The 24,210-nt window shown below is 42.1% G+C and overlaps 1 protein-coding gene across 2 annotated transcripts in view; it reads left to right on the plus strand.

Annotated features, from left to right (window-relative positions):
* The window catches only part of LOC126398965 (glutamate receptor ionotropic, kainate 2-like), an 86,620-nt gene extending 65,889 nt beyond the window's left edge, over positions 1-20,731 (plus strand). For both annotated transcript variants that reach the window (XM_050058641.1, XM_050058642.1), the window contains exons 11-16: positions 959-1,182; positions 6,239-6,357; positions 7,292-7,509; positions 9,539-9,764; positions 13,107-13,357; positions 19,744-20,731. In XM_050058641.1, coding sequence (XP_049914598.1) covers positions 959-1,182; positions 6,239-6,357; positions 7,292-7,509; positions 9,539-9,764; positions 13,107-13,357; positions 19,744-19,908 — 1,203 coding nt within the window. In that variant the 3' untranslated portion in view covers positions 19,909-20,731. The remainder of the gene's footprint in view (positions 1-958; positions 1,183-6,238; positions 6,358-7,291; positions 7,510-9,538; positions 9,765-13,106; positions 13,358-19,743) is intronic.
* The last annotated feature ends 3,479 nt before the right edge of the window (positions 20,732-24,210 follow it).

Consider the following 24,210-nt stretch of genomic DNA (forward strand, 5'->3'; position numbering starts at 1 on the left):
ATAGAACAGGACGCCTCAAGCTAAACTTGGTAGATATGTAGAACAGGACGCCTCAAGGTGAGTGGAGAAATTTACCTCTAATTGGCAACTGGGTGGCGCTATAACAACAGAAAAATGCTTAAAAATGGCTAAAATGCGACCGATCGCTGTGGCGCCCCCTGTGGCCGAATGTTGGGTTTTTTTTCTAATTTTTTGGTATGACTAAGTCATGGTATGGTATGCTGTACATAATCATGGAGACTGTCAGTGTGTCATTCTGTCAGTCAGTCATTCTGTCTGTCCCACGTTCTTCTACTCACTGACATGGTCAATCTATGTGAAACTGCACATAGGCATTGAGGATTGGCATAGGTAGAAGGTGACAAAGCTACCAATGGGTATGGGCTAGTTTCATTATATTTGAGAGAAGGCAGACATCTCTACAGTCAATATCTCCAACACTCACACCAAAACAATATAAATTAATAAACAGCACTACAGGTGAAAGGAAAACATGTATTTTTTATTTTGGGATGAACTGTCTCTTTAAGCAGAAAATCTGACCAAGGGAAAAAAGGTAAAACTGTCGCTTTCTTATAAAAACGGGGTTATGCAAAAATGAATCCAAGGGCCAAAGGCGGCTAATCTTACTTTGAGAGAACACAGGGATAATTTGTCACAGATGAATCTAATCCCAAAATTGTTACCTGAGTGACTCACCTTTGTCCCCACATGAGACGGCTCAGACATATAACCTGTAATTTCTAGAAAATGTCAGCCTCCCACCCGCTAATCCATCTGAACTAATGACCCCTGCTATTTTCTCTCCTCTGTCATGGCTCTCCCTCCTTCCTGTATATATTGACCAGAACAGCTGTTGACAGAAATCAGATGTTAATTCGATTGGTTGTTTTTTATTGGTTGACTCAAACACCTACCCCCCGTCCCACCCCACTCAATCCCTATTATGTTATTGCAGAAAGCAGACCTGGCAGTGGCTCCTCTGGCCATCACCTACGTCAGGGAGAAGGTCATCGACTTCTCGAAGCCCTTCATGACGCTGGGGATAAGTATCCTGTACCGCAAGCCCAACGGCACCAACCCCGGAGTCTTCTCCTTCCTCAACCCCCTCTCGCCCGATATCTGGATGTATATTCTGCTGGCTTGCTTGGGTGTCAGTTGTGTGCTGTTTGTCATAGCCAGGTAACATGTCAACCCCCCCTCCTCCTCCTTTCCCTTCTTTCCTCCTTTCCTCCTTCCTTCCTCCTCTTCCTTCTGCCCTACCTGTTTGCCTGCTTTCACTAACACACAGCAGTTGCTCCCTCTGGGCCTGAAGAGGGGAATTTATTCACTGAAAATCATCAAGCTGTGACTGGTAGCAAACGCACTCCTGCGAGAGGCAATCCGTGCCTCTTTATTCTTAGATGGCTTCAGTGATGTAGATCCAGTCTACAACAAAAGAGTATTAAATCTAAATACATTACTTTAAAGGACCATACCAGTGTCTTTATTCTTTAATATGCTGTTGACCATTTTACAACACACTGTAGCTTTTAAATTCCTTATTTGTGTCAGAGTTGGATTATTGGTGCCTTAAAGGAGTAGTGTGTAGGATTTAATGGCATCTAACAGTGAGCACTGCAGATTGCAACCAGCTGAAACTCCCATATGCCAAGCATGAGCTCCTGGTTAGAATTTCCTCAGTGTTCATTGTTCAGGAGGTTTTTACCAGGAGCTGAATTGTCTGCAGAGGTCTCCTCCTCTCCAGAACAAACAGACCAGGTGACTAAAACTGGTAATAACACACAGTAAAGATGTTTCTATGATGCTGGCTAGCCCAGCACCTGCTAATGTGTGCTCATCTTTTTTCTCTAATAACTTAAGATCCAGATGTTCAGGAGGTTTTTAGCGGGAGCCGAATTATCCGCAGAGAACTCCTCCTCTCCAAAACAAACAGATTTGGTGATTTTAACCAGTAAAATCTCTGAATAAAGCAGTTTCATGTAAAAATCAGTGTTTTTCAATGCTGTTTGGCTCGTCGTGGAGGGGCTGCTAACACAAATGGCCCTATCTAGTGCCACTGTTTAATTTGTCCATTCTGGGCTACTGTAGAAACATGCCAGTGCAACATGGGGAATCAATGGATGAGGATCCACTCCTATGTAGATATAATTGGCTCATTCAAAGAAAATAAACATAATGATTCTTATTTTCAGGTGATTATACACTAAAGAAAACATACTTATGAATGAATGAATAAATGACTGAAAAAAAACATACTAAAAAACAAACAAGACAAAGATAACAGTGTCCGAAAAGGAGTAGGTAGAAGTAAAACTTATATGTCCCTATTCCTTTCTTACATTTCTTCTTTTTGCTCGTATATTATTTCGACAAATTTCCAAATTTATTTACAACTAATACACAACTATCCCCAGTCTATTTGCCAACCAATTAAATAAATACGTAATAAACCCAGTTTATTTACAGTCCAAGTAAAGTCCAAGTAAGTTGTCTATATATCGGCCAAAAAATATTTTTTTTGTATAGTTTTTAAATTGATTTGTATTTGTGCTTTGTTTCAACTCATCACGCAGCCCATTGCACAAGTAATGTTGCCCGGAAGTTAATTATTTCTCGCTTTAAACATGATTACTGCTCTTATTGTCTTTTTGCTTTCTTTTGAAGGATGATAGTTATTGTATTATATTCCATCTCTGCCAATATGTCGCCCTAAATCCTACACACTGGAACTTTTAAAATACATCTGAAAGTGCAGACTGGTTTATAAAAAGGTGCGCTGGCTGCCAAAACAACAAACCTCAGATTTCAGATCGTCCCCCCAGCACTTGAACTCACCACCTACAAACTGTTTTAGAACAATAAAGTGTTTTATCTCCATTTTCACGCATTGATAAAGCAGCTTTGATGAAAAGAATAAAAGTGTAATAAAAGGGTTTAAATGTTTACTCAGATTTCATTACCCACCGTACCCTACGGTCAATGAGCTACAACAAGAAAAAACACTGGTATGGTCATTAAAATCAGCTGACTCCTCACACTATTTCGGGCATATTTACGCAAGCATCAGCAACTGTAAAATCAGCTACCCGTTATATATCTCTTAATCTGCTGTAAGAAATGTACAAGTACAATGCTGACATTGAACAAGTACAGTTCTTACAAAATATCTTGATGAACCCACCCCCCCTAAAACCCCTGATGCATGGCGGATGTACAAAGATGTGTGTTAACCCCAGGGCTCCTCTCCTTCCGCTTCCATCCTGAGAGGTTTGGGTTTAATGCACGTTTCATCAAATGTTACCGGCACAATGATCACATGAGAGGAAAGCAGCAACTGTCACCTAAGTTAGTTCAGAATATGCAAATTATACCCGTAGCCCTTTGTTTCCACGGTCGGTCAGGGTAAGTGATTAGCATGCAATTATATTGATATTCTTCTGCTTGTAATGAAATGGCCTCGGTACTTTTATTAAATTATAAATGCTCTTGTCTGCGTGCATGCACTGTGCCCTTTTTTTTGCACACCATGGCAGTAAATAGTGCTTGTCCTCACACTATGTGACTGAAAAATATTCAGCAAAGTTAAAATCTGAAGTACAGTGTTTTCTTCCTCAGTCCGCTGAGCTAGTTCCCTCATAATTGTAGTATTGATTGCACGGCCACCGATTGATTGGTCAATCCCCCAAATGCAGAGTATATTATTTTCTTTAATCCCCTGCAAATAGAGTGAGTGGAGTGAGCTTATGAAGTCCCGGTTTTGCACAATAAAACACTAAACACCTCAATCTCACCAGGGATTCAGGTCTTTGAACTGCTTCCCCCCCCCACACACACACACACACACACACACACTGTTTTTTCCGACTAAATGAGCTATCTCATTTCAAGCTCCAGAGAAATACATTTCACTCAGTGGTTCCTTCCAGCTCTGTTTGTGGTTGAATTGATTCCTCTCTTTATTAGCAGAAGAAATGGTATTCTCTCAGATCGCGAAACCTTTTCCCACTGTAGAAAATGTCCACCTGCCAAGAAGAATGACTGATTTAAATTGCATTATAAAAATGTTTGCATGTAATTACAGGATGTCAAAGTTTTGCACTCCGAGTCCCGGACGCCTGTGGTTTTGAACACCCCCCAACGCAGCCTCTTCACTTGGCCTGAGAGAAGAAAGGCAGCAGATCTATAATGCCAGCCAGAGTAATTGAATCCAACTGACAGTTAATGGAAGAGAGCGTGTTGTGTTATTGTGGCCAGGGACGGACGAAGGAGAAGAGGAACTGGAGAGAAGGGGGGGGGGGGATCTTTTTAGAATTCTGTGTGCAATTCGACATGTCCCTTGTGCTCGGTGTGAGGAGGTGACCTTACGTCCGCATGTTCCACATCCCCTTCTTCCTGGTGATCGGTGTGCAGAACACGGCCCGCAGGAATACGGGCCGGCTGCAGGCAAAGGTCATACAGAGGAGCCGTGGGCATGGTGCATACAGAATACACATGTAGACGCTGAGAGGGACAAACGCAATCCAATCAAGAACGTGTTTTATAGATTTAAACAGATTTACACATCCTCACCTATGGCCCGCATCGGATGATACCCGCAATTGCCCTCAGGCTGCAGCTCAACGCTCTGTGTAACGTCCGTAAACGGCAACATAAATAAATCATCAGAGAAAATATTTGACTTTGAGATGGATTTGATTGAGCAAATGCAAATTCACAGTTGCCACGACAGACAAATGCACACCCACACAGCTATAAAGGCACATGCGCAAACATTCATGCGCCAGAGGCTTGATACACATAAAACCTCTATACACAAACACATGCGAGCGCACACACACACACATACACTGCATTCTGCACGGCTCCACAAGGCCATTGTGCCGTTTCAGTTGCCTCTGGTTCCAAGGAGACTGAGCTCATTGACATTCCAGCAAATCAGACATCCTGATGGGGTTGACAGGAAGAATTATAGCATGTCATCAAAGCCGTGTCCACGTAGATAATTTTCAAGGGGACGGCGTAGAAAGTAGCAGGAAAAGGAAGAGCAGTCTGACAAAAATGTTGCACACGTTCGCGACGCTTGTAAACTACGGCTTTTAATTAGGCTGCTGCAGCAACAAAGGGAGATCAAATGACATATCTGTTTGTGCGTCTGCAGCACTCGCGCTGTCTCTGTGGCAAATAGTGCCACCATAAAACTGCCGTCATCTAACATTTGGTTTGGTAATGTGAAATGCTGCTCTGTGTCTTGTAAACACTATATATTTATATACGTCCCTGTGCATCTCTAAAGCTGCAGCTGACAAATGGCATCACATTTCTATGCAGTCTGAACCTTTAAGACTCGGTCCTTGGCTTATTAGCATGCGGCGTGTTTGGGGGGGGGGGCTGCTAAACAGCCTTACCTGATGGGCCCCTCAACTATGCATAAGCAATGTTCCCGCTATCACCCACTTCAGCACAAACTCAATCAGTTCCTGATGCTTAACACTAACCCAATCACCCTGCGCTAATGCCATGCCACTTTTGCTTAGGATAATAAATGAGAAATGTCCACAACTGACCTGAAGACACTGACAATCAGCCGATGCAGGCAGCGCAGGGCTGGGGGGTAAAAGGGAAGAGGTTCATAGGGGACGCGAGGCAATCGGGGGGAAATGAGGTGTAGGTTGTTGAGGTGGGAATGGCGCAGGATGGGGAAAAGAGATGGAGTTTTGAAGGGGAGTGTGGGGAAAAGAGAAAAACAAAAGCAGCTAGGGGGTGGAAGAAAAGAGACGGCTGTTTGGAAACCATGAGAAAAAGTCCCATGTCGGGGGGGTGTGAGGGGGATATGGCATCCGCAGAGTAACGGTGATTGCAGTTGCTCGGGGATACACATAACGGCTCCTGAGTCAGTGAATCCAAATGAGCTCCAAAGATCATCTCGCACTGGGACATTATCACCAGTGACAGTGTTATTCCAGCCTATTGATCTGTTCTCACAATAAACTGATGGCATTTGAATATGCCAATAAGTTGATCTCGGCGAAAGCCAGAATGATTTGCTTTGGTCTCTGCACACGCTCTGACCCTGAGGCCACAACACAGGATTCCCACACATTCGCATTCCCTTTGTTCCTCTGCTCACAATGGTTTAAAATTTATGTTTTATGTGCCGTTTAATCTGCAGCTGGGAACACGCTGTTCTTTGCTTTGTGCTGACATATCTGTCTCTGTGCTCTCTTCCCTTTTATAGGTTCAGCCCTTACGAGTGGTACAACCCACATCCATGCAACCCAGACTCGGATGTGGTGGAAAACAATTTTACGCTGCTCAATAGTTTCTGGTTTGGCGTTGGGGCTCTCATGCAGCAAGGTAGTTGCCTCAGCCTGTGGCTGCTGTTGCTCTGTGGAGCTGGAGCTCTCTATATCCCACTGTCTCTGAGGGTTGGGTTGTTTTGTCCAAGTCAGCGGCAACAGAGAGAGACCGCTGGGGGTCCGCTGCCAGGGAGACAGGACTTAGAGTCAATGTGCATGTAATGTTTTTTTAATTAAGTGAATTTAGCTCACAGGACTGTAGAATATACGAGAGGTGTATATGATTTGAATGCCACTTGAGTAAAATCATAGTTTTAAACCCCTCAATTAGAGATTGCAATTTGAATAAATGTAAATTAATGTTTTCATCAACAGCAGCTCAAATAGCGTGACTGCTGAGATTTATTCAAATAATATGCAGGCTATTAATATGCTCTTTATCATAGTTATGATAATGCCCAGTGTCCTCTCCTCTTGCCCTTGGCCCACCAGCACCTAGAGATCAGTGGGGTGTGGAGTCAGGATGTGAGGTTACCTTGGGTACATGACTCTCTGGCCCAAACAGCCTGTCACTTCTCCACGCTGTTCTGAACACTCGATACTGAATGTGTTTGATTCGATAGGATTGATTTATGCAGACAACCTTGTTCTCAGGAGGCAAATTTTAAATAGTGTTTTTCTGTGTTTCCTGCATTATTTAAAGCACTCAGTCATGACTGAGAGAGGAGATAATTTCACTTGTTTGAGATCCAACAATCATCTTGTTTAAAGAGCTCTCTCTCTCGAGTGATTTCTTCTTGAAGTGAGTGGTGCGTCCGCCTGGGCTGAAAACTTTAAGAGAGCTCTTGAAACATGTTTTTAAAGCAGCTAATCTTATTTGTTTTTTATTTAACAAATTAAAATAAACTTAAACACAAGATTAGAATCGTAATTGCTGAGATGAATACATTTTGCAGTGTAACACTTCACTCCTGCCACCTCACTCACACCAGGCTCAGAGCTCATGCCCAAGGCCCTGTCGACTCGGATAGTGGGAGGCATCTGGTGGTTCTTCACCCTCATCATCATTTCCTCATACACGGCCAACTTGGCTGCCTTCCTCACTGTGGAGAGGATGGAGTCGCCCATAGACTCAGCCGATGACCTGGCCAAGCAGACTAAAATCCTGTATGGGGTGGTGGAGGACGGCGCCACCATGACCTTCTTCAAGGTAGCTGCATCTGCCGGGGTGTTTATAGAGTGGCTTTACGAGGAATCTTCCATCCTCACTTATTAAAGTTATAATCCTTGAGATTTCAGCCACACATTGTCACCAATTGAAACAGCAAATGTTTAATACCTCAGGTAACACTCTCTGTAGCAGATACTGTGTCATAAATACAGCACATGAACAACTGTTGTATCTGTTTACTCTGCAGCCAAACACAGATGTTGTTTTACTGAAGAACCAGCAGGAGATGTTTGGTTTGCATTAGCAGTAGCTTAAAGGGACAGTTCATTCCAAAATCAAAAATACATATTTTTCATCTTACCTGTAGTGCTGTTTATCAGCCTAGATTGTTTTGGTGCGAGTTGCTGAATGTTGGAGATATTAGCCGTAGAGGTGTCTGCCTTCTCTCCAATATAATGGAACTAGATGGCACTCGGCTTATGGTGCTTCAAGTGTCCAAAAAAAAACATTTAAAAAACTTAACAACGATGTCTCTTTCCAGAAATCATGACCTATTTACTCAAGATAATCCACAGACCTTGTTGTGAGCAGTTTCATGTAGGAGCTATTTTCTTTCTCTACTGCTAGCTCACCTAGCTCAGCCGAGGAGGACACCATTAAGTTACAAAGTGCTTTAAATGTCAAAAATAAAACAGACAAGACATGAAAACAGCAACTTTAAAAAGAACTGATAAAAATACTTTAGCATATAAAAACAGAGGAAATAAAAGACAGTTTAAATTAACTTAAAACTCACGTAAAATCAGGAAAGACTCCAGAGCCTCAGGGTCCTGACAGCAAATGCTCTCTCCAAAGCCTCTGGTCCAGTAAATAGATACACCGTGATCCGGTTGGCGGATGTAGCTCGGTAAAAAGAAAATAGTTCCTACATAAAACTGCTCACAACAAGGCCTATGGATTATATTGAGCAACCAGGTCATAATTTCTGTAAAGAGACATTGCTGTTGAATTTTTCAATGTATTTTGTTGGGGGTTTTTTTGTTTGTTTTTTTTTTGTTTTGTTTAGATTTTTGGGGGGGCTCGTTTAAGCATCACAAGCCAAGTGCCATCTAGTTCCGTTATCTAAGAGATGGCAGACATCTCTATGGTCGATAACGCCAACACTCGGCTGCTCCAAAACAATCTGGATTGATAAATAGTACTACAGGTGAGAAAATCTGCATTTCAGATTTTGGGGTGAACTTTCCCTTTAAAAACAGCTCTGATATGATGTTAGGAGAGCGAACAGCAAACAGTGAGGCTGTTGTCATTGAGATACAATTGAAACTATAGATGTTGGATGATATACATGCTTCGCTTCCTCTGAATCGGTCATGTGAAGGTAGGCAATTTGAATTCAGTGACTCTGTCATTAAAGGTATGCTACGCAGGATTTTTTTTAAAACAATTTATAGCCGCACACACAAAACTAATCCCTCTCAATTTTCATTTATGACCCACTAGAAGTGCGTGGCCATGTATTTATCTGCAGAGACTCTGCCTACTGCCTGTATTTTCATATTATTTTGCTGTTTTCGGGACCGTGTCTGTGAGGTTGGTGCTTTATAAAAAGGTAGCAACCAGGTGCCAGATAATAAGCAGCAAACATCCAAGAAGAAGCTACAAAAATTGTGGCAACAGTGCTGAAAAAACACCAATATGGCGAGGTAAAGCGCCAAGCAAATAAAGCTAGGGTTGGCTTTTACTTTCAGTGGTGATACTGTATGAAATGGTAGCTGACAATTCCTGCATGGTGTACCTTTAACACTGAAAACGATTATATAAAAATGCAGTAACGCAATGTAAATATTGCTGACCCTAAATGGTATTCAAAGGATTTAATTTCATGGAAATCTAAAGGACTATAACTTGAGATAAGAAAGTAATTCTTTCCTTTGTTTTTCAAGCAACTGCATGAAACAAATGGCCTGCACAATGAAAAAGAAAGCAGAATTTAAAGTTGACAACCACATTTATTCCTAACACAGATACCGATCTCATTCCACTTCTCTTCTCTGCTATTTTGTAGAAAACAAAAATCTCAACCTATGACAAGATGTGGGAGTTCATGAACAGCAGGAGGCAATCTGTGATGGTCAAGAATGTGGAGGAGGGCATCCAGCGCGTGCTGACCTCGGACTATGCCTTCCTCATGGAGTCCACCACCATCGAGTTTGTCACCCAGCGCAACTGCAACCTCACCCAGATCGGAGGCCTCATAGACTCCAAAGCCTACGGAGTGGGAACACCTATGGGTAAGTGACCTCAAACTTCTATATGCCTCTGCTGCTGCCTGATGTGTCGATAAGAAGCAATTGCAGAGCTTAAGTTCAGAGAGAAATACTGCAGATACTATGTAATAGATAACGGTATATAGTGTAGATGATTCATAAGCTCTAAGAACGAAAAGGTTGACCTGTATTGATGGGGTCACGGGTATAATGTTTGAACCACGCAAGGTGTAAAAGGTTTATCTTAATGAAAAGCGAATGGCTGAAGAGGTTGAATTTATGGATAAGGTTAAAATGTGCCCGGGGCTCGAGAAACTGGCGCCGTCCGAGCTCTGCTGTAGCGAGCGTGGGGTTTTTTTTCAAGCCATAATGATTTTCTCACAGGATTATTTACAGAGTAGGGAAGCAAGCCTGTGTTAAACAATACTTTTAATGGTGTGTTTTCGCCTACTTTGCAGTCGCACGAGGCAGCGAGTGCAAGACAGTGAAACAATCACAGAAAGCTACCCGAAAGTCAATTTAGTGCAATTCCCTGTGACTTACTTGACACCGTCTGAATTGTGTCTGAGCATTAAAACACAACAAAACACTTCAGAGAGTATGAAACGAGCACTTAGAACTTTTCACACCTGCTTATTTGACCGAGCCCCTGTCAGAAAAGTCGCGTTCTTACATTTTAAAGCGCCATTATCCCATGATGAGTCAGAACCATTTTCCACTTTCAGTTTTGTTGCATATAAAGCAGCCTTTGTCGGGGTTAATAAAGGTGCAGCTTACAACCCTGACACTCCCAGAGACCTCGGCATGAAGCAAGTGATGGTATCGGCTCCTCATGTCACAGAGGTTAGAGTGGTCATGACGAGGCCACGGAGAGCACTGCAACCAGCTGTAATGGCCACATATATCATCGCAGATATGAAGGCCATCAAAATATGGAGGATTAATTCCAGGCTTCCACATCTGGACCTGGCTACTGCTGATGAGTATGGGGCAGTTATGGATCTGCAGGGATGCCATGATTGCGGCGGCTGTAACAAAGCTGAGGTGATGCTGTGAGTTATAGTCCCACTGTGGCCTCATAAGTGCAGGAGTACTTACACTGATGCCCTTGAGATGGACACAGACCTAGAGCGTGGAGCCGCTCTGTTTTCCATTCATGTGGCGATACAGTGCATCAAATATACGACGACAAAATATTCCCCTGAATTGCTTTAATTCAGCAATAAGTGGTTTAGTATTTTAATGCATAAAAATAATGATTAAAAATGCCCGCTCTCAAAGTTATTACTTCCCTCTAACTCATTTCAATCTCTAACTCTGATGTTCATTGCTCAATATTTCAGGAATAAAGTTGATCACAGCCTCTAAAATGTTTCTTCTGTAATAGAAGAGGTCTTGAGATAGTTAATTGCTTCATTAAATCAAAGTGATTTCATGCCAGAAGTCGTCCTGGAAGAATGGGAGTGTTTTATTTCAGACGGCGGCTCTCTCCTTGTTGCCTCGTCCCAAACGCCATGAAGATCTCAACCTTCGTGTCAACCTCCAGCCTATAACTTTCGCCCTGCTCAACACTGTTTAGCATCTCGTTCCCCGTAGGGCTGTTACAGCAATAAAACAGAGCACGCCGTATAATAAGTCTTAACCTTTTAGCGCTTGACGGTTTTCACACGTCCTGCTCCCAAAACGCAAATGCGTCATCTACGGCTATCGACTTTAACTGTGATCGCATTAATACTTGAGGCCAGACAGTGTGGGAGTGATGGATGTCCTCTGGTGTTGAACATCTGTCAGGTAGTTGTGTATGCACAGTGTGTCAAGCACAGCGCTTTTCCATTTGCCCAGGCCCCGCTCTCCATATCCTCCTCTCTAAGGACCCATCCTATTAGCATTTATCCAAGGCCTGCTTTGTTAGGCCATCATTAATCATTTGAAATATGAGGGGAGCCAGAATCAGGGGACTAGGATACTTGATAGATTTCTCATCTTCAAATGAAGCAAGCATATGCTTTTTACATGCACGAGCACATGCACACACACGACTGCCTGCTCATGGCTGCACATACCTCCTGCACATGCACAGAATGGATATGCACTTTGTCTTAAAGCGGGCACGTCACAGATAAAAGCACATGTGCACGCCACAGGTACGCTCACAGAAATAGACGATGATCAAAGAAGCTGATATGCTGCTCAAAAATCTGCTGCACTTTGGGTAATTTTAAGTTTTTGTATTAATGTCCCCTTTGTCGGTGTAAATACACAGAGACGTGGAGATGAAAGGATGATGGATAGCAATAGATAAATGATAGATGAGACAGAGAGGGAATCAGCTAAAGGGGCTGACAGGCAGAACTGTATGATAGCAGCAGACAGTGATGCTACCTGCTACCTGGGGCCATGTTCAGTTTAGCTCCCCCGGAGTTTTAGCACAAAATGTTCCTAAAATGACGTCTGCATTATAAAATTTTTACATTTTTTCACCCCTTTTAAGTCTGAATGAGCGCGTGAAATGGAAATGTACAATCAGGCTTCATTATGCATGAGTTCTGTAATCATATTAATACACTAACAAGCTTTTAAACCAGTTTATAAATGAAACATGAACGCTCGCATGAGTGTTGCTCTTTCCCGCCGTGGTTCGGGCACAGTGTGTGCGCCGCGCCCTGATCGGCCGCGTGCTATGTCGCACACGCCGTGGATGGGAGAGGAACACGACCCCACTCGGGTACTCTGCAGCGATTACTCCTCCTTTGATCAAGCCAGCACCCGCTGAGTCTTAATGCCTTGTTGCTAATTCTGGCGCCTTCCCACTGTCTGTGGATTTGGGTTCTTTTACTCACCATGACATTAACATGCATAAAAAACACTCTGATAAAGCAACCCTATCTCAGATACACACATTTAATCCCAAACACATATGCACCGTTATGTAGCCTCCACTGGGCTCCTCTGTGTTTTATTTTTTTCTGTTTATACGCACCATTTATGGCATATGAAAGAGTGTGCAAACAGCAGCTAATTCGTCAGAATCAACAGCAGCTCCGCTACACAAAGCCAAGTCTTTGTTGCCAACTCCCTGTGCATTATAATTCACACACTGCAGAGAGGAGTGAGAATTTTGGAATCAGTCTGTGAATATAGGGATTAGTGGGATTTGAAGGAGGACTTACAAAAAAACTCCCTCTAAGCAGCCAACAATAACATGACAGGTTATATGATCACATGCAAGCCACGGCGCGTTTCATACTCCCACCACCGCTGGTTACATACACTCATATACTCAACAATAACTTTGCAAGGCATAATCAGGCTTAATCATATCCTGCTATTATCCATACTCGCTAATCTCTCGTTGTCTCCTCGCAGGCTCCCCGTACAGAGACAAGATCACGATAGCCATTCTGCAGCTGCAGGAGGAAGGGAAGCTGCACATGATGAAGGAGAAATGGTGGAGAGGGAACGGCTGTCCCGAGGAGGAGAGCAAGGAGGCCAGCGCTCTGGGGGTGCAGAACATCGGCGGGATCTTCATCGTGCTGGCTGCGGGACTGGTGCTGTCAGTGTTTGTGGCTGTAGGGGAGGTGCTTTACAAGTCTAAGCAGAACGCCCAGCTGGAGAAGGTACTGGAAGCTTTTCCGATGCATGTTAGGAATTAAAGCTCGTGTCATGTACTATTTGTCTCATAAAGATTTGCTGTTTCTCTTTGGTATGTCACTGTTTTTTAAAGGAAACTTAACTGAAATGAAACCAGACTACCAAATGCAACACCACAGTTTGCTCAGTTTGTTCTTTTTTGCAGGTTCGGGAAAGAGTTGGAGATGAGTTCACATTTTTTCAAGTCTGTTTTTAAACAATACTCACATGCCCATATGTACATTGAGTCACATTGGTCTCAGTAATTCTTCCATCTGTCCATATTGGCCATGAAGAGATCCCTTAAGCTGAAGCCAATATGAGGTTAGCCAAAGAAGTGGGTATTTAACAAAGTTAGCTTCCTTCTTGTGTTTCAGAGCGTGTTCCCTTGTGTAGCTGCAGTGGAAGGGTTTTAACAAAGTCATCTTTCATAGCCAGACCTATCTTGCACTGTGCCAGCTTTGGGGAAAGGTCAGGCTGAACCAAGGGCATAGGTTTCATTTCACATTTGAGTAGACACATATGAAACGGGGGGTTGGGGGTCCTCTGCAAGAAAATTCTGAGTATCAAACATTTATTTCCTGCATTCTGGTGAATTTTTAGGCATCAGTTTATGTCTTTAATTTAGTCAGAATAAAAGTTCTCTGCTACTATCATGTTTTTATGGCAGGAGGCAGATGGACATGTTCTAAATGTTTCCTCCCAAAATCTACATCTTTTAGCTGAAACTATCATAATTCTGTACTAAAGGGGAAAATACACTCTGGGTTGTTTGTATTTCTTTAAACCAATCACAATCCTCTTGCCAAGATACAGCGACAGTGCCCTTGCAAAATAGTATTGGGAAGTAACTATTTTTGGTGGTGAAGCGAGTGCTAGCATTAAAAAGGCTAATTCCCAAACATTAAAAGATGTTTTAGCATGTAGGTTGCTAGCCGGGAAGTTGTTGTTTCACACAGCGTGAAAATAAAGTGTGGAGATCAGTCTGGCCGTACAGGAATAGCTTCACAGGGTTTTGGTAATGGTAGGAAGCATGTTGCCGCCTGCAATTGGTAGCCAACCACATGGTTTATACCTACAGTCAACATCCTGTGAGTCAGACTTATAATGAAGTGACATAATTTTAGTAGCTAGTGTACCTACATGATTTGTCTAACTCATAACCTCTGTTGACATTTACAATGCTTTTTTTTTTTTGCATGGGTGGAGGCAACCCAATCATGAGAAAAAAAATTTAATATTGAACGTTTCTGCAAATTACAGATACGTTACATTTGCACATTTTCATATAGCGGATACATTGAAACTTAAAAGAAATGGCCACTTTAGAATGAAAATACAGACAATACTTACTGACCCTCATGCCGACAAGAAGTCCAGTGTAGTTTTTTAATCCACAAAACTCGTTCGGGGTATCGGAGGATAACAGCTAGCTGGAATAACAGCTACACTTGAAGTGCATGGAACCCACATTTTGAAAATGTAATAAAACTCTGTTAATGCATTTCAAAAACGTCAGAACGGCTCGTCCGTCGTAATCCTGGTGCCCTGAAGCCGCGGCATGCAAAATTGACTTGAAAAGACGTAATTTACTCAACTTTTATAGCATAATTTCTCACCATGGTCAGTTAGCCTGCAGGCGTGCTGTGTTTACATGGCAACTCGCGCGAGACTAGCTGATGGCTAGTGGTGGTGCTAGTTCTCGTGTTCTCGTTCTGATGTTTTTGAAATGCATTAGCAGAGTTTTGTAACATTTTCAAAATGATTTTGGACGTGGGTTCCATGCACTTCAAGCGTGTGGAAAAATTCAGCTAGCTGTTATCCTCCGATACCCCGAATGAGTTTTGTGGATTAAAAAACTACACTGGACTTCTTGTCGGCATGAGGGTCAGTAAGTACTGTCTGTATTTTCATTCTAAAGTGGTCAGTTCCTTTAAGGTTTTAGAAAAGCTGTGGTCAACATGTGGTTAGGTTTAGGCACAAAAACCCAGTTGGTTAATGTCAGGAAAAGATTGCATTTTTGCTTAAAATATCCTGTTTGGGGGGGCACTATCCCAACAAGAAAAGCAGCGTATCTTGGCGAAAAAACAAGAGCAATGTCTCAGTAAAAAAAAACAGCCACTTTAAAAATCACTTTTTGGGCCACTGTCTATTTTCTTGCCTAAAAAGCTGCAGGAAGAACAGCAATGGGTCGCTACAAAACACCCATGTTTAGGGCCTAAAACGCTGCAGGAAAACTGTGACAGGTCGCTAAAAAACCTTCACGTTTAGTGGCTAAAAAGCCGCTGGGAACACAGCAATGACTCACTAAATCACAACAGGGGTTTCTTGATTGCCTTGGACGCCATCCACCATCCACTCAACCTCCCGATGACAAATTCAGCTCATATATTACATCACTTTAAGAACACTGATATATGTACGAAACATTAAAATGGATCGTTTTCATGGTTTTCAGAAACGTGTCAATGTCACCGTTTTCCTCCGGCTGATGGCAGACTGTGGATTTTGCCCCCATCTCTTAATTTGAAACCACATTAGGATGTTATGTCTCTGCACGGCTTGTACGAACAAGAGGAATCATTACAGCAACCAAAAACCGCATGCAAGTACGAGACAGACTTGAAAAACTGTGAACTTCTCCTTTAATCTCAAGATTGCACCATGCATACAGTGCAGCACGTTTGCAGCTTTTTTCTCCCTCTTCCCCCCTCTGGTTATATTTCTTTCTAGCAAGAGACTGAATATATTTCAGACTGTTCTATCTGTGCTCTATTTTAGTACTGAGTGCACATGATTCATCACTCTGCGTGGAGTATGTATTTTAGTGCTCTTTAAGTCATACATGTGATGTTTCCAGATAATTGTAAAGGTCTTTTTGATAGTGCATTTTAATTATTTACATCTACAGAATTAGCACAGCGCAGCGGCATGTTACTTTATTGCAACAGTAATTAGTTTCTGGCTTTTTTACGGTCTGCATATGTTTCAGAGCACATCTCAGCTATCATTAATCAAGAGCCGCAAGACTGGGTCACAATATTCAGATAATTTGCAAATGCCACAATCTCCCGGCTGCCAAGGTGCTAGTAATTTACATGCAGACAACAAGCCTCTCCTTCTCTATTTTCTTCCCCTGCCAACCTCCTCCACCCTTACATCACCGGCTTTCTTACCCCCTTCATTTTCTCTCTTTTCTCCATCACTCTAATCCATCTCCCTCCTCATTGTTTCTTTTTCTCTCACCCCTTCCTGCCCCCCTCTACGTCTGTAATCACGCTTGCGGGGTATACAAAATATCTCATTCATGCGCCAGACAAATATATGTAAAAACAGAGAGGAAAAACAAAAATACCTGGTCTGGTGCATAAGCCACCTACAGATATCCATCTCACACACCTACGTACATACACAAACAGAAAAATAATAGCTTCATACGTTACTGCTCTCCCTCCTCTTTCATATCTCCTCTCCTCCTACACCCTCTAAGAATTTGAATTAGAGTTTGCATAATCAGAGAGTGAATGTATGGGAATTTGTCTTGGCAACGTTGATGCACAAGCGTATTGACATTTTATAGGATTTCACACCACATGCATAATGCAGGGACAACAGAGGCTCATATTACTGATGTTACGTAACACGCATCACTCCATGAGGGGGTGATTGATGTTTTAAAAGAAGCTACCAATATTTTTGGGTTTAATCTGCTGAAGTGGATATTTGGTCCTTTGTTCAATGTCTTTATATTTCCTGCTTGCACACCAAAAAATTATAAGTGTTGAATGTTTCTCTGAGTTCTTGGCAGGGTGGAAAAAGGCTGTGAAACAGCATTCAGACCTTTGTGTGACAGTTAAGCTGAAAAAGGGTAAAAATCAGGGACACATCAGACCTTTACACGAAGGCCTGAGTTTACAAAAATAATGTTTAGCAATCAAATCAAGAGGTTGGAGGGATTTTTTAAAGACTTAACTTATTGTCAAACATTTCAATCTGTCATCAATTGCTCTACATCTCTTTCACTTTTTCTGAACCTTATTTGTAGCCTGTTGATGACACTACTCAACAGCATCAATGTCAGATGATGCATCAAATTCTTCCTTATCCAAACCGTGACTCTCAATATAAAGGGTGTTATATGCTGCACAGATTGTAGAGCCCTTTTTAATCTGTGACTTGGGGCTACATAAATAAGACTGACTTGACATTATAACGCGATACAGCCAAAAGTATGTCTACTCATATCGTCTCGTTCACGATAATACCAGTATAATTTTGTTATCACATGAAAAATTCATTTCGTGATACTCGCAATATTTCAGCTTGCCCACGGCAACAACAAACATGGCTGAAAGCGAAATTATTACAGACTCCGCAGTGACTCCAAAAAGAGGAGCAGCTTCAGTAGTGTGGAATACACTGTGTCATCCTGAATGTCTTATGAACAGCCCCGGACTTCTCAGACTCTTTTAGAGAGTTCCCACTCAGAGGGAACTCATTCAGCGGCTCCTCTGGCAGCAGCACAGCGTCTCTCCCTCTCCTCTCTCACTGTGCGCACACGGGAGTTGGTGTCGTGGCACGATTTTGTTTTAAACCTTTGGTAATGTAAACCTATGTGGCACTCACGGCTCAACTACATATATGTGAATGTTCAATAGTTGTGGTATCATAACAGCCTGTCACAGGCTACAGCGTGATGATTAGAGGAGAAATGGCAGAGCATAAAGGTCCAGGTGGAAAAAACACAACTCAGTCATTTAGGATTTTACTAAAAGAAGGAAATCACCTGTTGATTTATATATATAGATCCCAGGTTACATTGTTTGCCTTTGGCAGCTGTTTAAATGTGTAATTTGTGGTAGATTTTATTTTGTTGAACTATTAATATTGTATACCGAATATTTTATTTTGTTGAACTATTAATATTGTATACCGAATCTGGATCTCACTCTGAGTTACTGTTGTTGTTCACAAACTAAAGAAATGAGAGATAATTTTGTTTAGTTTTTACTGAATATTTGAAGGCAAACTGTTAACATGTAAAACTATATAATTTATTTTACTGCAATTCTGTTTTCTTTAATTAATAATGAAATATATATATTTTTACTAATTTGTCATATCGTCAAGAATATTGTGTCATAACCCTGGCTCGAGAGGTTATGTCAAAGAAGGGAAAAGGACTCAGAATACGAGTAAATTATGTAATTTATCAAAGTTAACAAATATAACGAATGAGATAAAGAATGCAATGTGTTAAGTCAGTAGGATCAGTAGTGCGCATGTGGGTGTGTGAGAATGTGCTGCATGGTGTCGTGTGTGCAAAAGGATCAACAAAACCAACAAGGGTGCTGCCAGGATGGAGAGAGGGAGAAGCACTGAAGCTTCGGCCTTTTATCTTCTGGAGGAGCACCTAGCCCAGGTGCTCCAGATCAGGCAATCAGGCTACACCTCAAGGAAACAGAGAGAGGGACTGAGAGGCAATATACAGAACATACAGGCCAGGGCCGTCACCCCCCCCCCCCCCCCCCCCCACCCCAAACTACAACTACTTAATAACTAACAATAATGGAAAAAAGCAGCAGCAACCAGCAACCCTGGTACCTGAGAAGAAAATTAAGAGAATGGGAGCACAGAGCAGGTTAACAGGCAGAATGAGTAACAGTCAAAATCATGTTTTGGCTTAAAATACCTGCTTTTGGGAGCACAATCCTGGCACCTACATTTGAGGCCTAAAAAGGTGCTGGAAAAACACAGACGGGTCGCCACTAAAAACCTATGTTTGGTGCTGAAAAAGCTGCTGGGAACAAAGCGATAACTTGCTAAAACACAACCTGTTTTCTTGTTTGTTGGTCTCAAACTGTAATCTGCAGCTTGGCAGGCGTCGTGCCTCGGTGTCGTGCCATACATCATAACCTCAACCTCCCGAAAAAAGACAGCTTATATGTTACGTCACTTTAGAAATGTTGATATGAAACATGCAAATGTAATTTATTTGTGGTTTGCAGAATCGTACAATGCCAATATTTCCTTCTGCCGGCTTTTTATAGTTTGTTTTTCATAGCTTTGGACGTAATGTTTAGGTGTCCACATACTTTTGGCCATGCATTGCTATGTAATATTAACACAGAAGCACTGTTGTAAAGGAAGAACAACAAGGCATTAGAACACACTAGAAGTGATATATTGAAACAAAAGAATTAGCCCAGCATGGACATAGATAACCCCGCCAAAGTATTACCAATGAAGACAGACTGTATGTAGGAAAATAATAGCGTAATAATAAATAACAATGGCTATACTGCTTGGAGTAGAGTGATGAACAGCATGGTGCCAGCTATAACTTCTCCCTCTTTCCTGTTGCCTTCTGCAGCGATCATTCTGCAGCGCCATGATGGATGAGCTGCGCGTGTCTCTGAAGTGCCAACGCCGTCTCAAACAGAAGCCTCAGCCGCCCGTCATCGTTAAGACAGAGGAGGTCATTAACATGCACACGTTCAACGACAGGAGACTCCCAGGAAAGGAAACCATGGCATGAGCGCTGAGCATACCCCCTCGACAAAAACCACGGAGGGGAGACGGGGGTCGAATGAACTCTGACTTAAACCACAGACTGAGGCTAGCAGTCAAAACAGGACTCCTTTTGAACCCACTTGCTTATGTAGACAGATGTTTCCTGTGGAAATATAGATACCTGAGCAGTGTCACCTCACTGTGACGTTCACTTTCGGAAGGGAGCTGGAAAGGATGGACTCAAAAGTGTGTGTAAATTGATAAAGGGATCCAAGCAGGTTTGGGTCAAAACATAAGTCCGGTCCATAGTAGAAGTGGACTTCAGCACATACACGTAACACATACACACACATACACGCACACACACTCTCATCTGACACACCTGTGCAGAAGGGAAAACTCTATTGTGACAGTAACACCAGATGTAGTTTTTCTGTTGATGTCAATGCCCTTTTGTCTTACCTCCATGTGTGTTTGACCCCATCGGTCCCTCCCTTCAGTGGCTTGAGTTTCTTTCAAATGATTTAAACAAACACTAATCTCACACCAACAAAGGGAAGGGTAGTCAGTGCCAAATGGTTTCCTATGAACCGATGTATAAAAGTGATATTTAGTTTGGAATCATCTATGCTGACCTTGTCCAATACTCATTGTTTTCTTCTGTAATGCCTTTCTCGTGCCAAAGTTCTGCCATCGTGAAGAACTTTCTACCATGCCTATGATTATGTTCAAAGCCTCTACAAGCAATGTATACTGTCAAAGTCCTTCTCCATGTCCGTCCTTACACGCGGTCTGCAGTTTTCACTCTGTATCAGTTGTTGTTTAAAAATGCAGGATTTCTACAAAAATGTTTGTTTTTGTACAAGAACAAGAAGTTTTGTAGTACTTTGTATCATGGTAGCCCCTCCTGTGGACAAAATATGTAGCAGATACCAACTCAGCCCTCAAATTCTGTCAACTGGTGGCTATGGGGCTTCAAACTCTGCTGTGTAGGGTTCATTTCTCTCATCATTCGGAGATTCAGTCTTTTGTCTGTCAGTATCATGGGGCCAGCTGTACATACCGTCTGGGGACAATGTGGTGGCTTATTTTTTGGGGGGGGTGGGGGGTGGGGGGTGGATAAGAACAATGTAACCGGAAACTAAGTGGTGCTCAAAGTAGGAAAATGTGGTGACTCATTCTGAAAATTGGAACGGAGCTCCTGTCAGCAAAGTGCTGCTGACAACAATTGTGGTTAGATATCTGTGGCTATGATGAGTCACCATGAAAGACATAGTAAAACATGGAAAACTTCAGATACCAGGCTACATATTTGCCCTAGTAGACACAAACAATTCAGGGCAAAGGCAAAGTGCTGCACTAAGAGAATAAAAACATCACTAGGAAATGATTGGAACTGGTTGATTTTATTGAGAAGAAAAAGGTTGAAGTGAACCCACAGCACTGACAGATCCTGTTATAGAAAAATAAGACTCAATAACTGACAAAAAAGTAGACCTTTGTCTTGTGGACAGGCAGCGAGAATTAATAATCAGCTATGAAGAAAACACTCTCATCACAAGGTCTATTTAGTAGCTGCTCTGGAGCTTTCAGTCTTACCACATGATCTTCATCAGCCAATGTAATTTGCTCATTTGCCATGTTAACGTTTGATTTTACTGACTACGTTTGCATCCACAAAATATACTATATTTTGTTTTCTCTGGGTACTCCAGCTTCCTCCCACATTCCAAAGACATGCAGGTTAATTGGTGACTCTAAATTGCCCGTAGGTGTGAATGTGAGTGTGAATGGTTGTCTGTCTCTATGTGTCAGCCCTGTGATAGTCTGGTGACCTGTCCAGGGTGTACCCCGCCTCTCGTCCAGTGTCAGCTGGGATAGGCTCCAGCCCCCCCGCGACCCCCAACAGGATAAGTGGTTACGGAAAAATGGATGAATGTTGAAGGCCTAAAGAAGTTCTTACATTCTCCAATTGTATAAATGTGAAGCCTATATACTGAATGAAAAAAATAATAAAGTTTTAACATGTCAACTAGTCTTGAGTCTGGATGCCAAAAAAGTCTTGGAATAAAATAGAGAATTTTGTAGTTCATGTTTGCTTTCACTGCCAGCTCTGCGAAGTGCCAAATAATCATAAATAGTGCCCTGCACAGTAGCCAGCTTGTGGGAAAACATGTTCAGCTCATTCAGAGCACTAGTATAGACTAATTTAGAATTAAAAGGCTACGTTACCTTCAGTTTAAGGCTCAAACATGTTTTGCGGTTCCACAACTATTATTTTTGATCAAAAATGGCTCTTTTGATAGTAAAGGTTATCGACCCCTGGTGTATACTCAAAGTGACATGTCCTTACATGCCATTTATCATCTTAAAATATGGAAAAGTGGAACGGCTGTTGCCTGTGCCAGGGTTTTTCCAGTGTTTCTTACCTTTGGTGGATTTGTTGGACCTTGCGAACACAGCCTCCCTTTTTCAGTCCTTCAACTACCGTCTTGAAAAGTTTGTCAATATTTTCGTATATATCTAAAAACCTGCCGATATCCAAGTCTTAATAATGTTTAAAAGTAAGTGTGTTTCTCCAGTCAACCAGAGATGTGGGCTTTTCTTTTTAGCATGCAATTCTATCCCACAACCTTACAAACTGTTGCCGAGTTGGTTTTTGTACAAAGTATCCATGACAACACAGAGAGCTGACTGTAAACAGCAGTTTCCGAATGCACTGTATACATGTCCAAAGAATGCTCCTTAAACCTGAATAATAATGGCATATCCCATGTCTTAATAAGAAAATGCTACGTTCGGAGAAAGGTCTAATCCAGAGTAGCCAAATGGATTATGCAGTATTGTCATATTCGGAATAATAGTGAAGTTTTCGTGTGCATGTAAACATACCCAATGTCATCTTTTAAACTGACGTGAGTGAGAACATGAGAATAAAATATGGAAAAATTAAACATCATAATTCCAGCTGGGCAGCTCTTGTCCGCTGATGAAGATCATGTGATAAGATCAAAAGCTCCAGAACAGCTACTGTGTGATTAGATTGTCATCTTTGCTGCCGTTTCCATGTGCAGGAATGGATTTTTCACCTCACTGATGGGCGACCTGTGAATGAATGTAATAGTACAACTGCAGTAACTGTGATGTGGGTATAATCAGCAGCTTCGAGGCACTTCCTGTATGTTACCATAGTAAATGTCTCACCTTGGCTTGTTGCTTCACTTGTGTTCCCCCTTGAGGGGACTCGAGCGACCCGGGGGCATGTTCTCGACGATAACCTGTGGGCGGGGCAGATCATTTATCCACTAATTGTCTCCAGATTCTTGTCACAAAGTGACACGATCACATTTGGCCCCACGACACTTCTTGTCTGTTAATTCTGTTCCATGTTGTGAAATGACAAGCATACGTGGTAGGTTACTTCTTCACTGCCCCTGTCTTCTTACACCACCCAGTTAATTAAGGAATTTCAGAGACAAAAGAGAAAAAAAAAGCCACACAAGGGCCAATGCTAGTGATGACATCTCTGCTGTACATGAATGGATTTAGTCAATGACTTATTTAAAACAACCACATATACACATTATGAGAACTGACAGGGAAGACATAATCCTGAAACTCGTTGGCGTTCTACCAGTGTTGCTTGTCATTTTCCACGCAGCTAAATCTAGTGGTGCGAGCTGAAGTGATTGAATACCTGGAAACACTGATTAAAAATGACTCCAAAGGCTTGGATGTCCTGTCAAAAACAAATACGAGCTCATGGAATTTGACATCGATGCAAGGTTTTACAAATAATGTCATTAAAAATGTCATAATTGTAGTTTTGCCTTTTATTATTCATGCAACTCTTTCATGTTCTTTTGTTAACAAATGAACTGTAGACAGGGTTCATTTTGGTAACTCTTTTACTGATGCCATCAAGCATAATGATGAGCATTATGACTTGCAATATTCTGAAATGTCAGGCTCTTCTAATTGATTAAAGGAATACATTAGGTAATTGCTAAATTGTTAATCAAATCAGGATTGCAAGCATGTTGAGCAGCTTTTTTTTTTTTTCCAACTGGCTCACTGGTCCATCTATCCACCTGGCTGTGTGCCGGGCTGTGTATCATACTCTCTGACTGCAGAGTTTTTGAAATACCCCTGTGAGATCCCAGAAATCCAGATGACTGTAAGTATATAGAATTCACAATGATACACGGGAGACTGCACAGCCTGACAAAAGGGTCCCGAGAATGTTCCACGCCTCCTGACTCTCTGATTTTTCATTGTTTATTGTTATTTCCCTCCCACTGGCGGGCGGCAGGCAGGCGGTCAGACA

The sequence above is a fragment of the Epinephelus moara genome, chromosome 12, assembly GCF_006386435.1.
Source record: "Epinephelus moara isolate mb chromosome 12, YSFRI_EMoa_1.0, whole genome shotgun sequence".
In the NCBI taxonomy this organism is placed as follows: Eukaryota; Metazoa; Chordata; class Actinopteri; order Perciformes; family Serranidae; genus Epinephelus; species Epinephelus moara.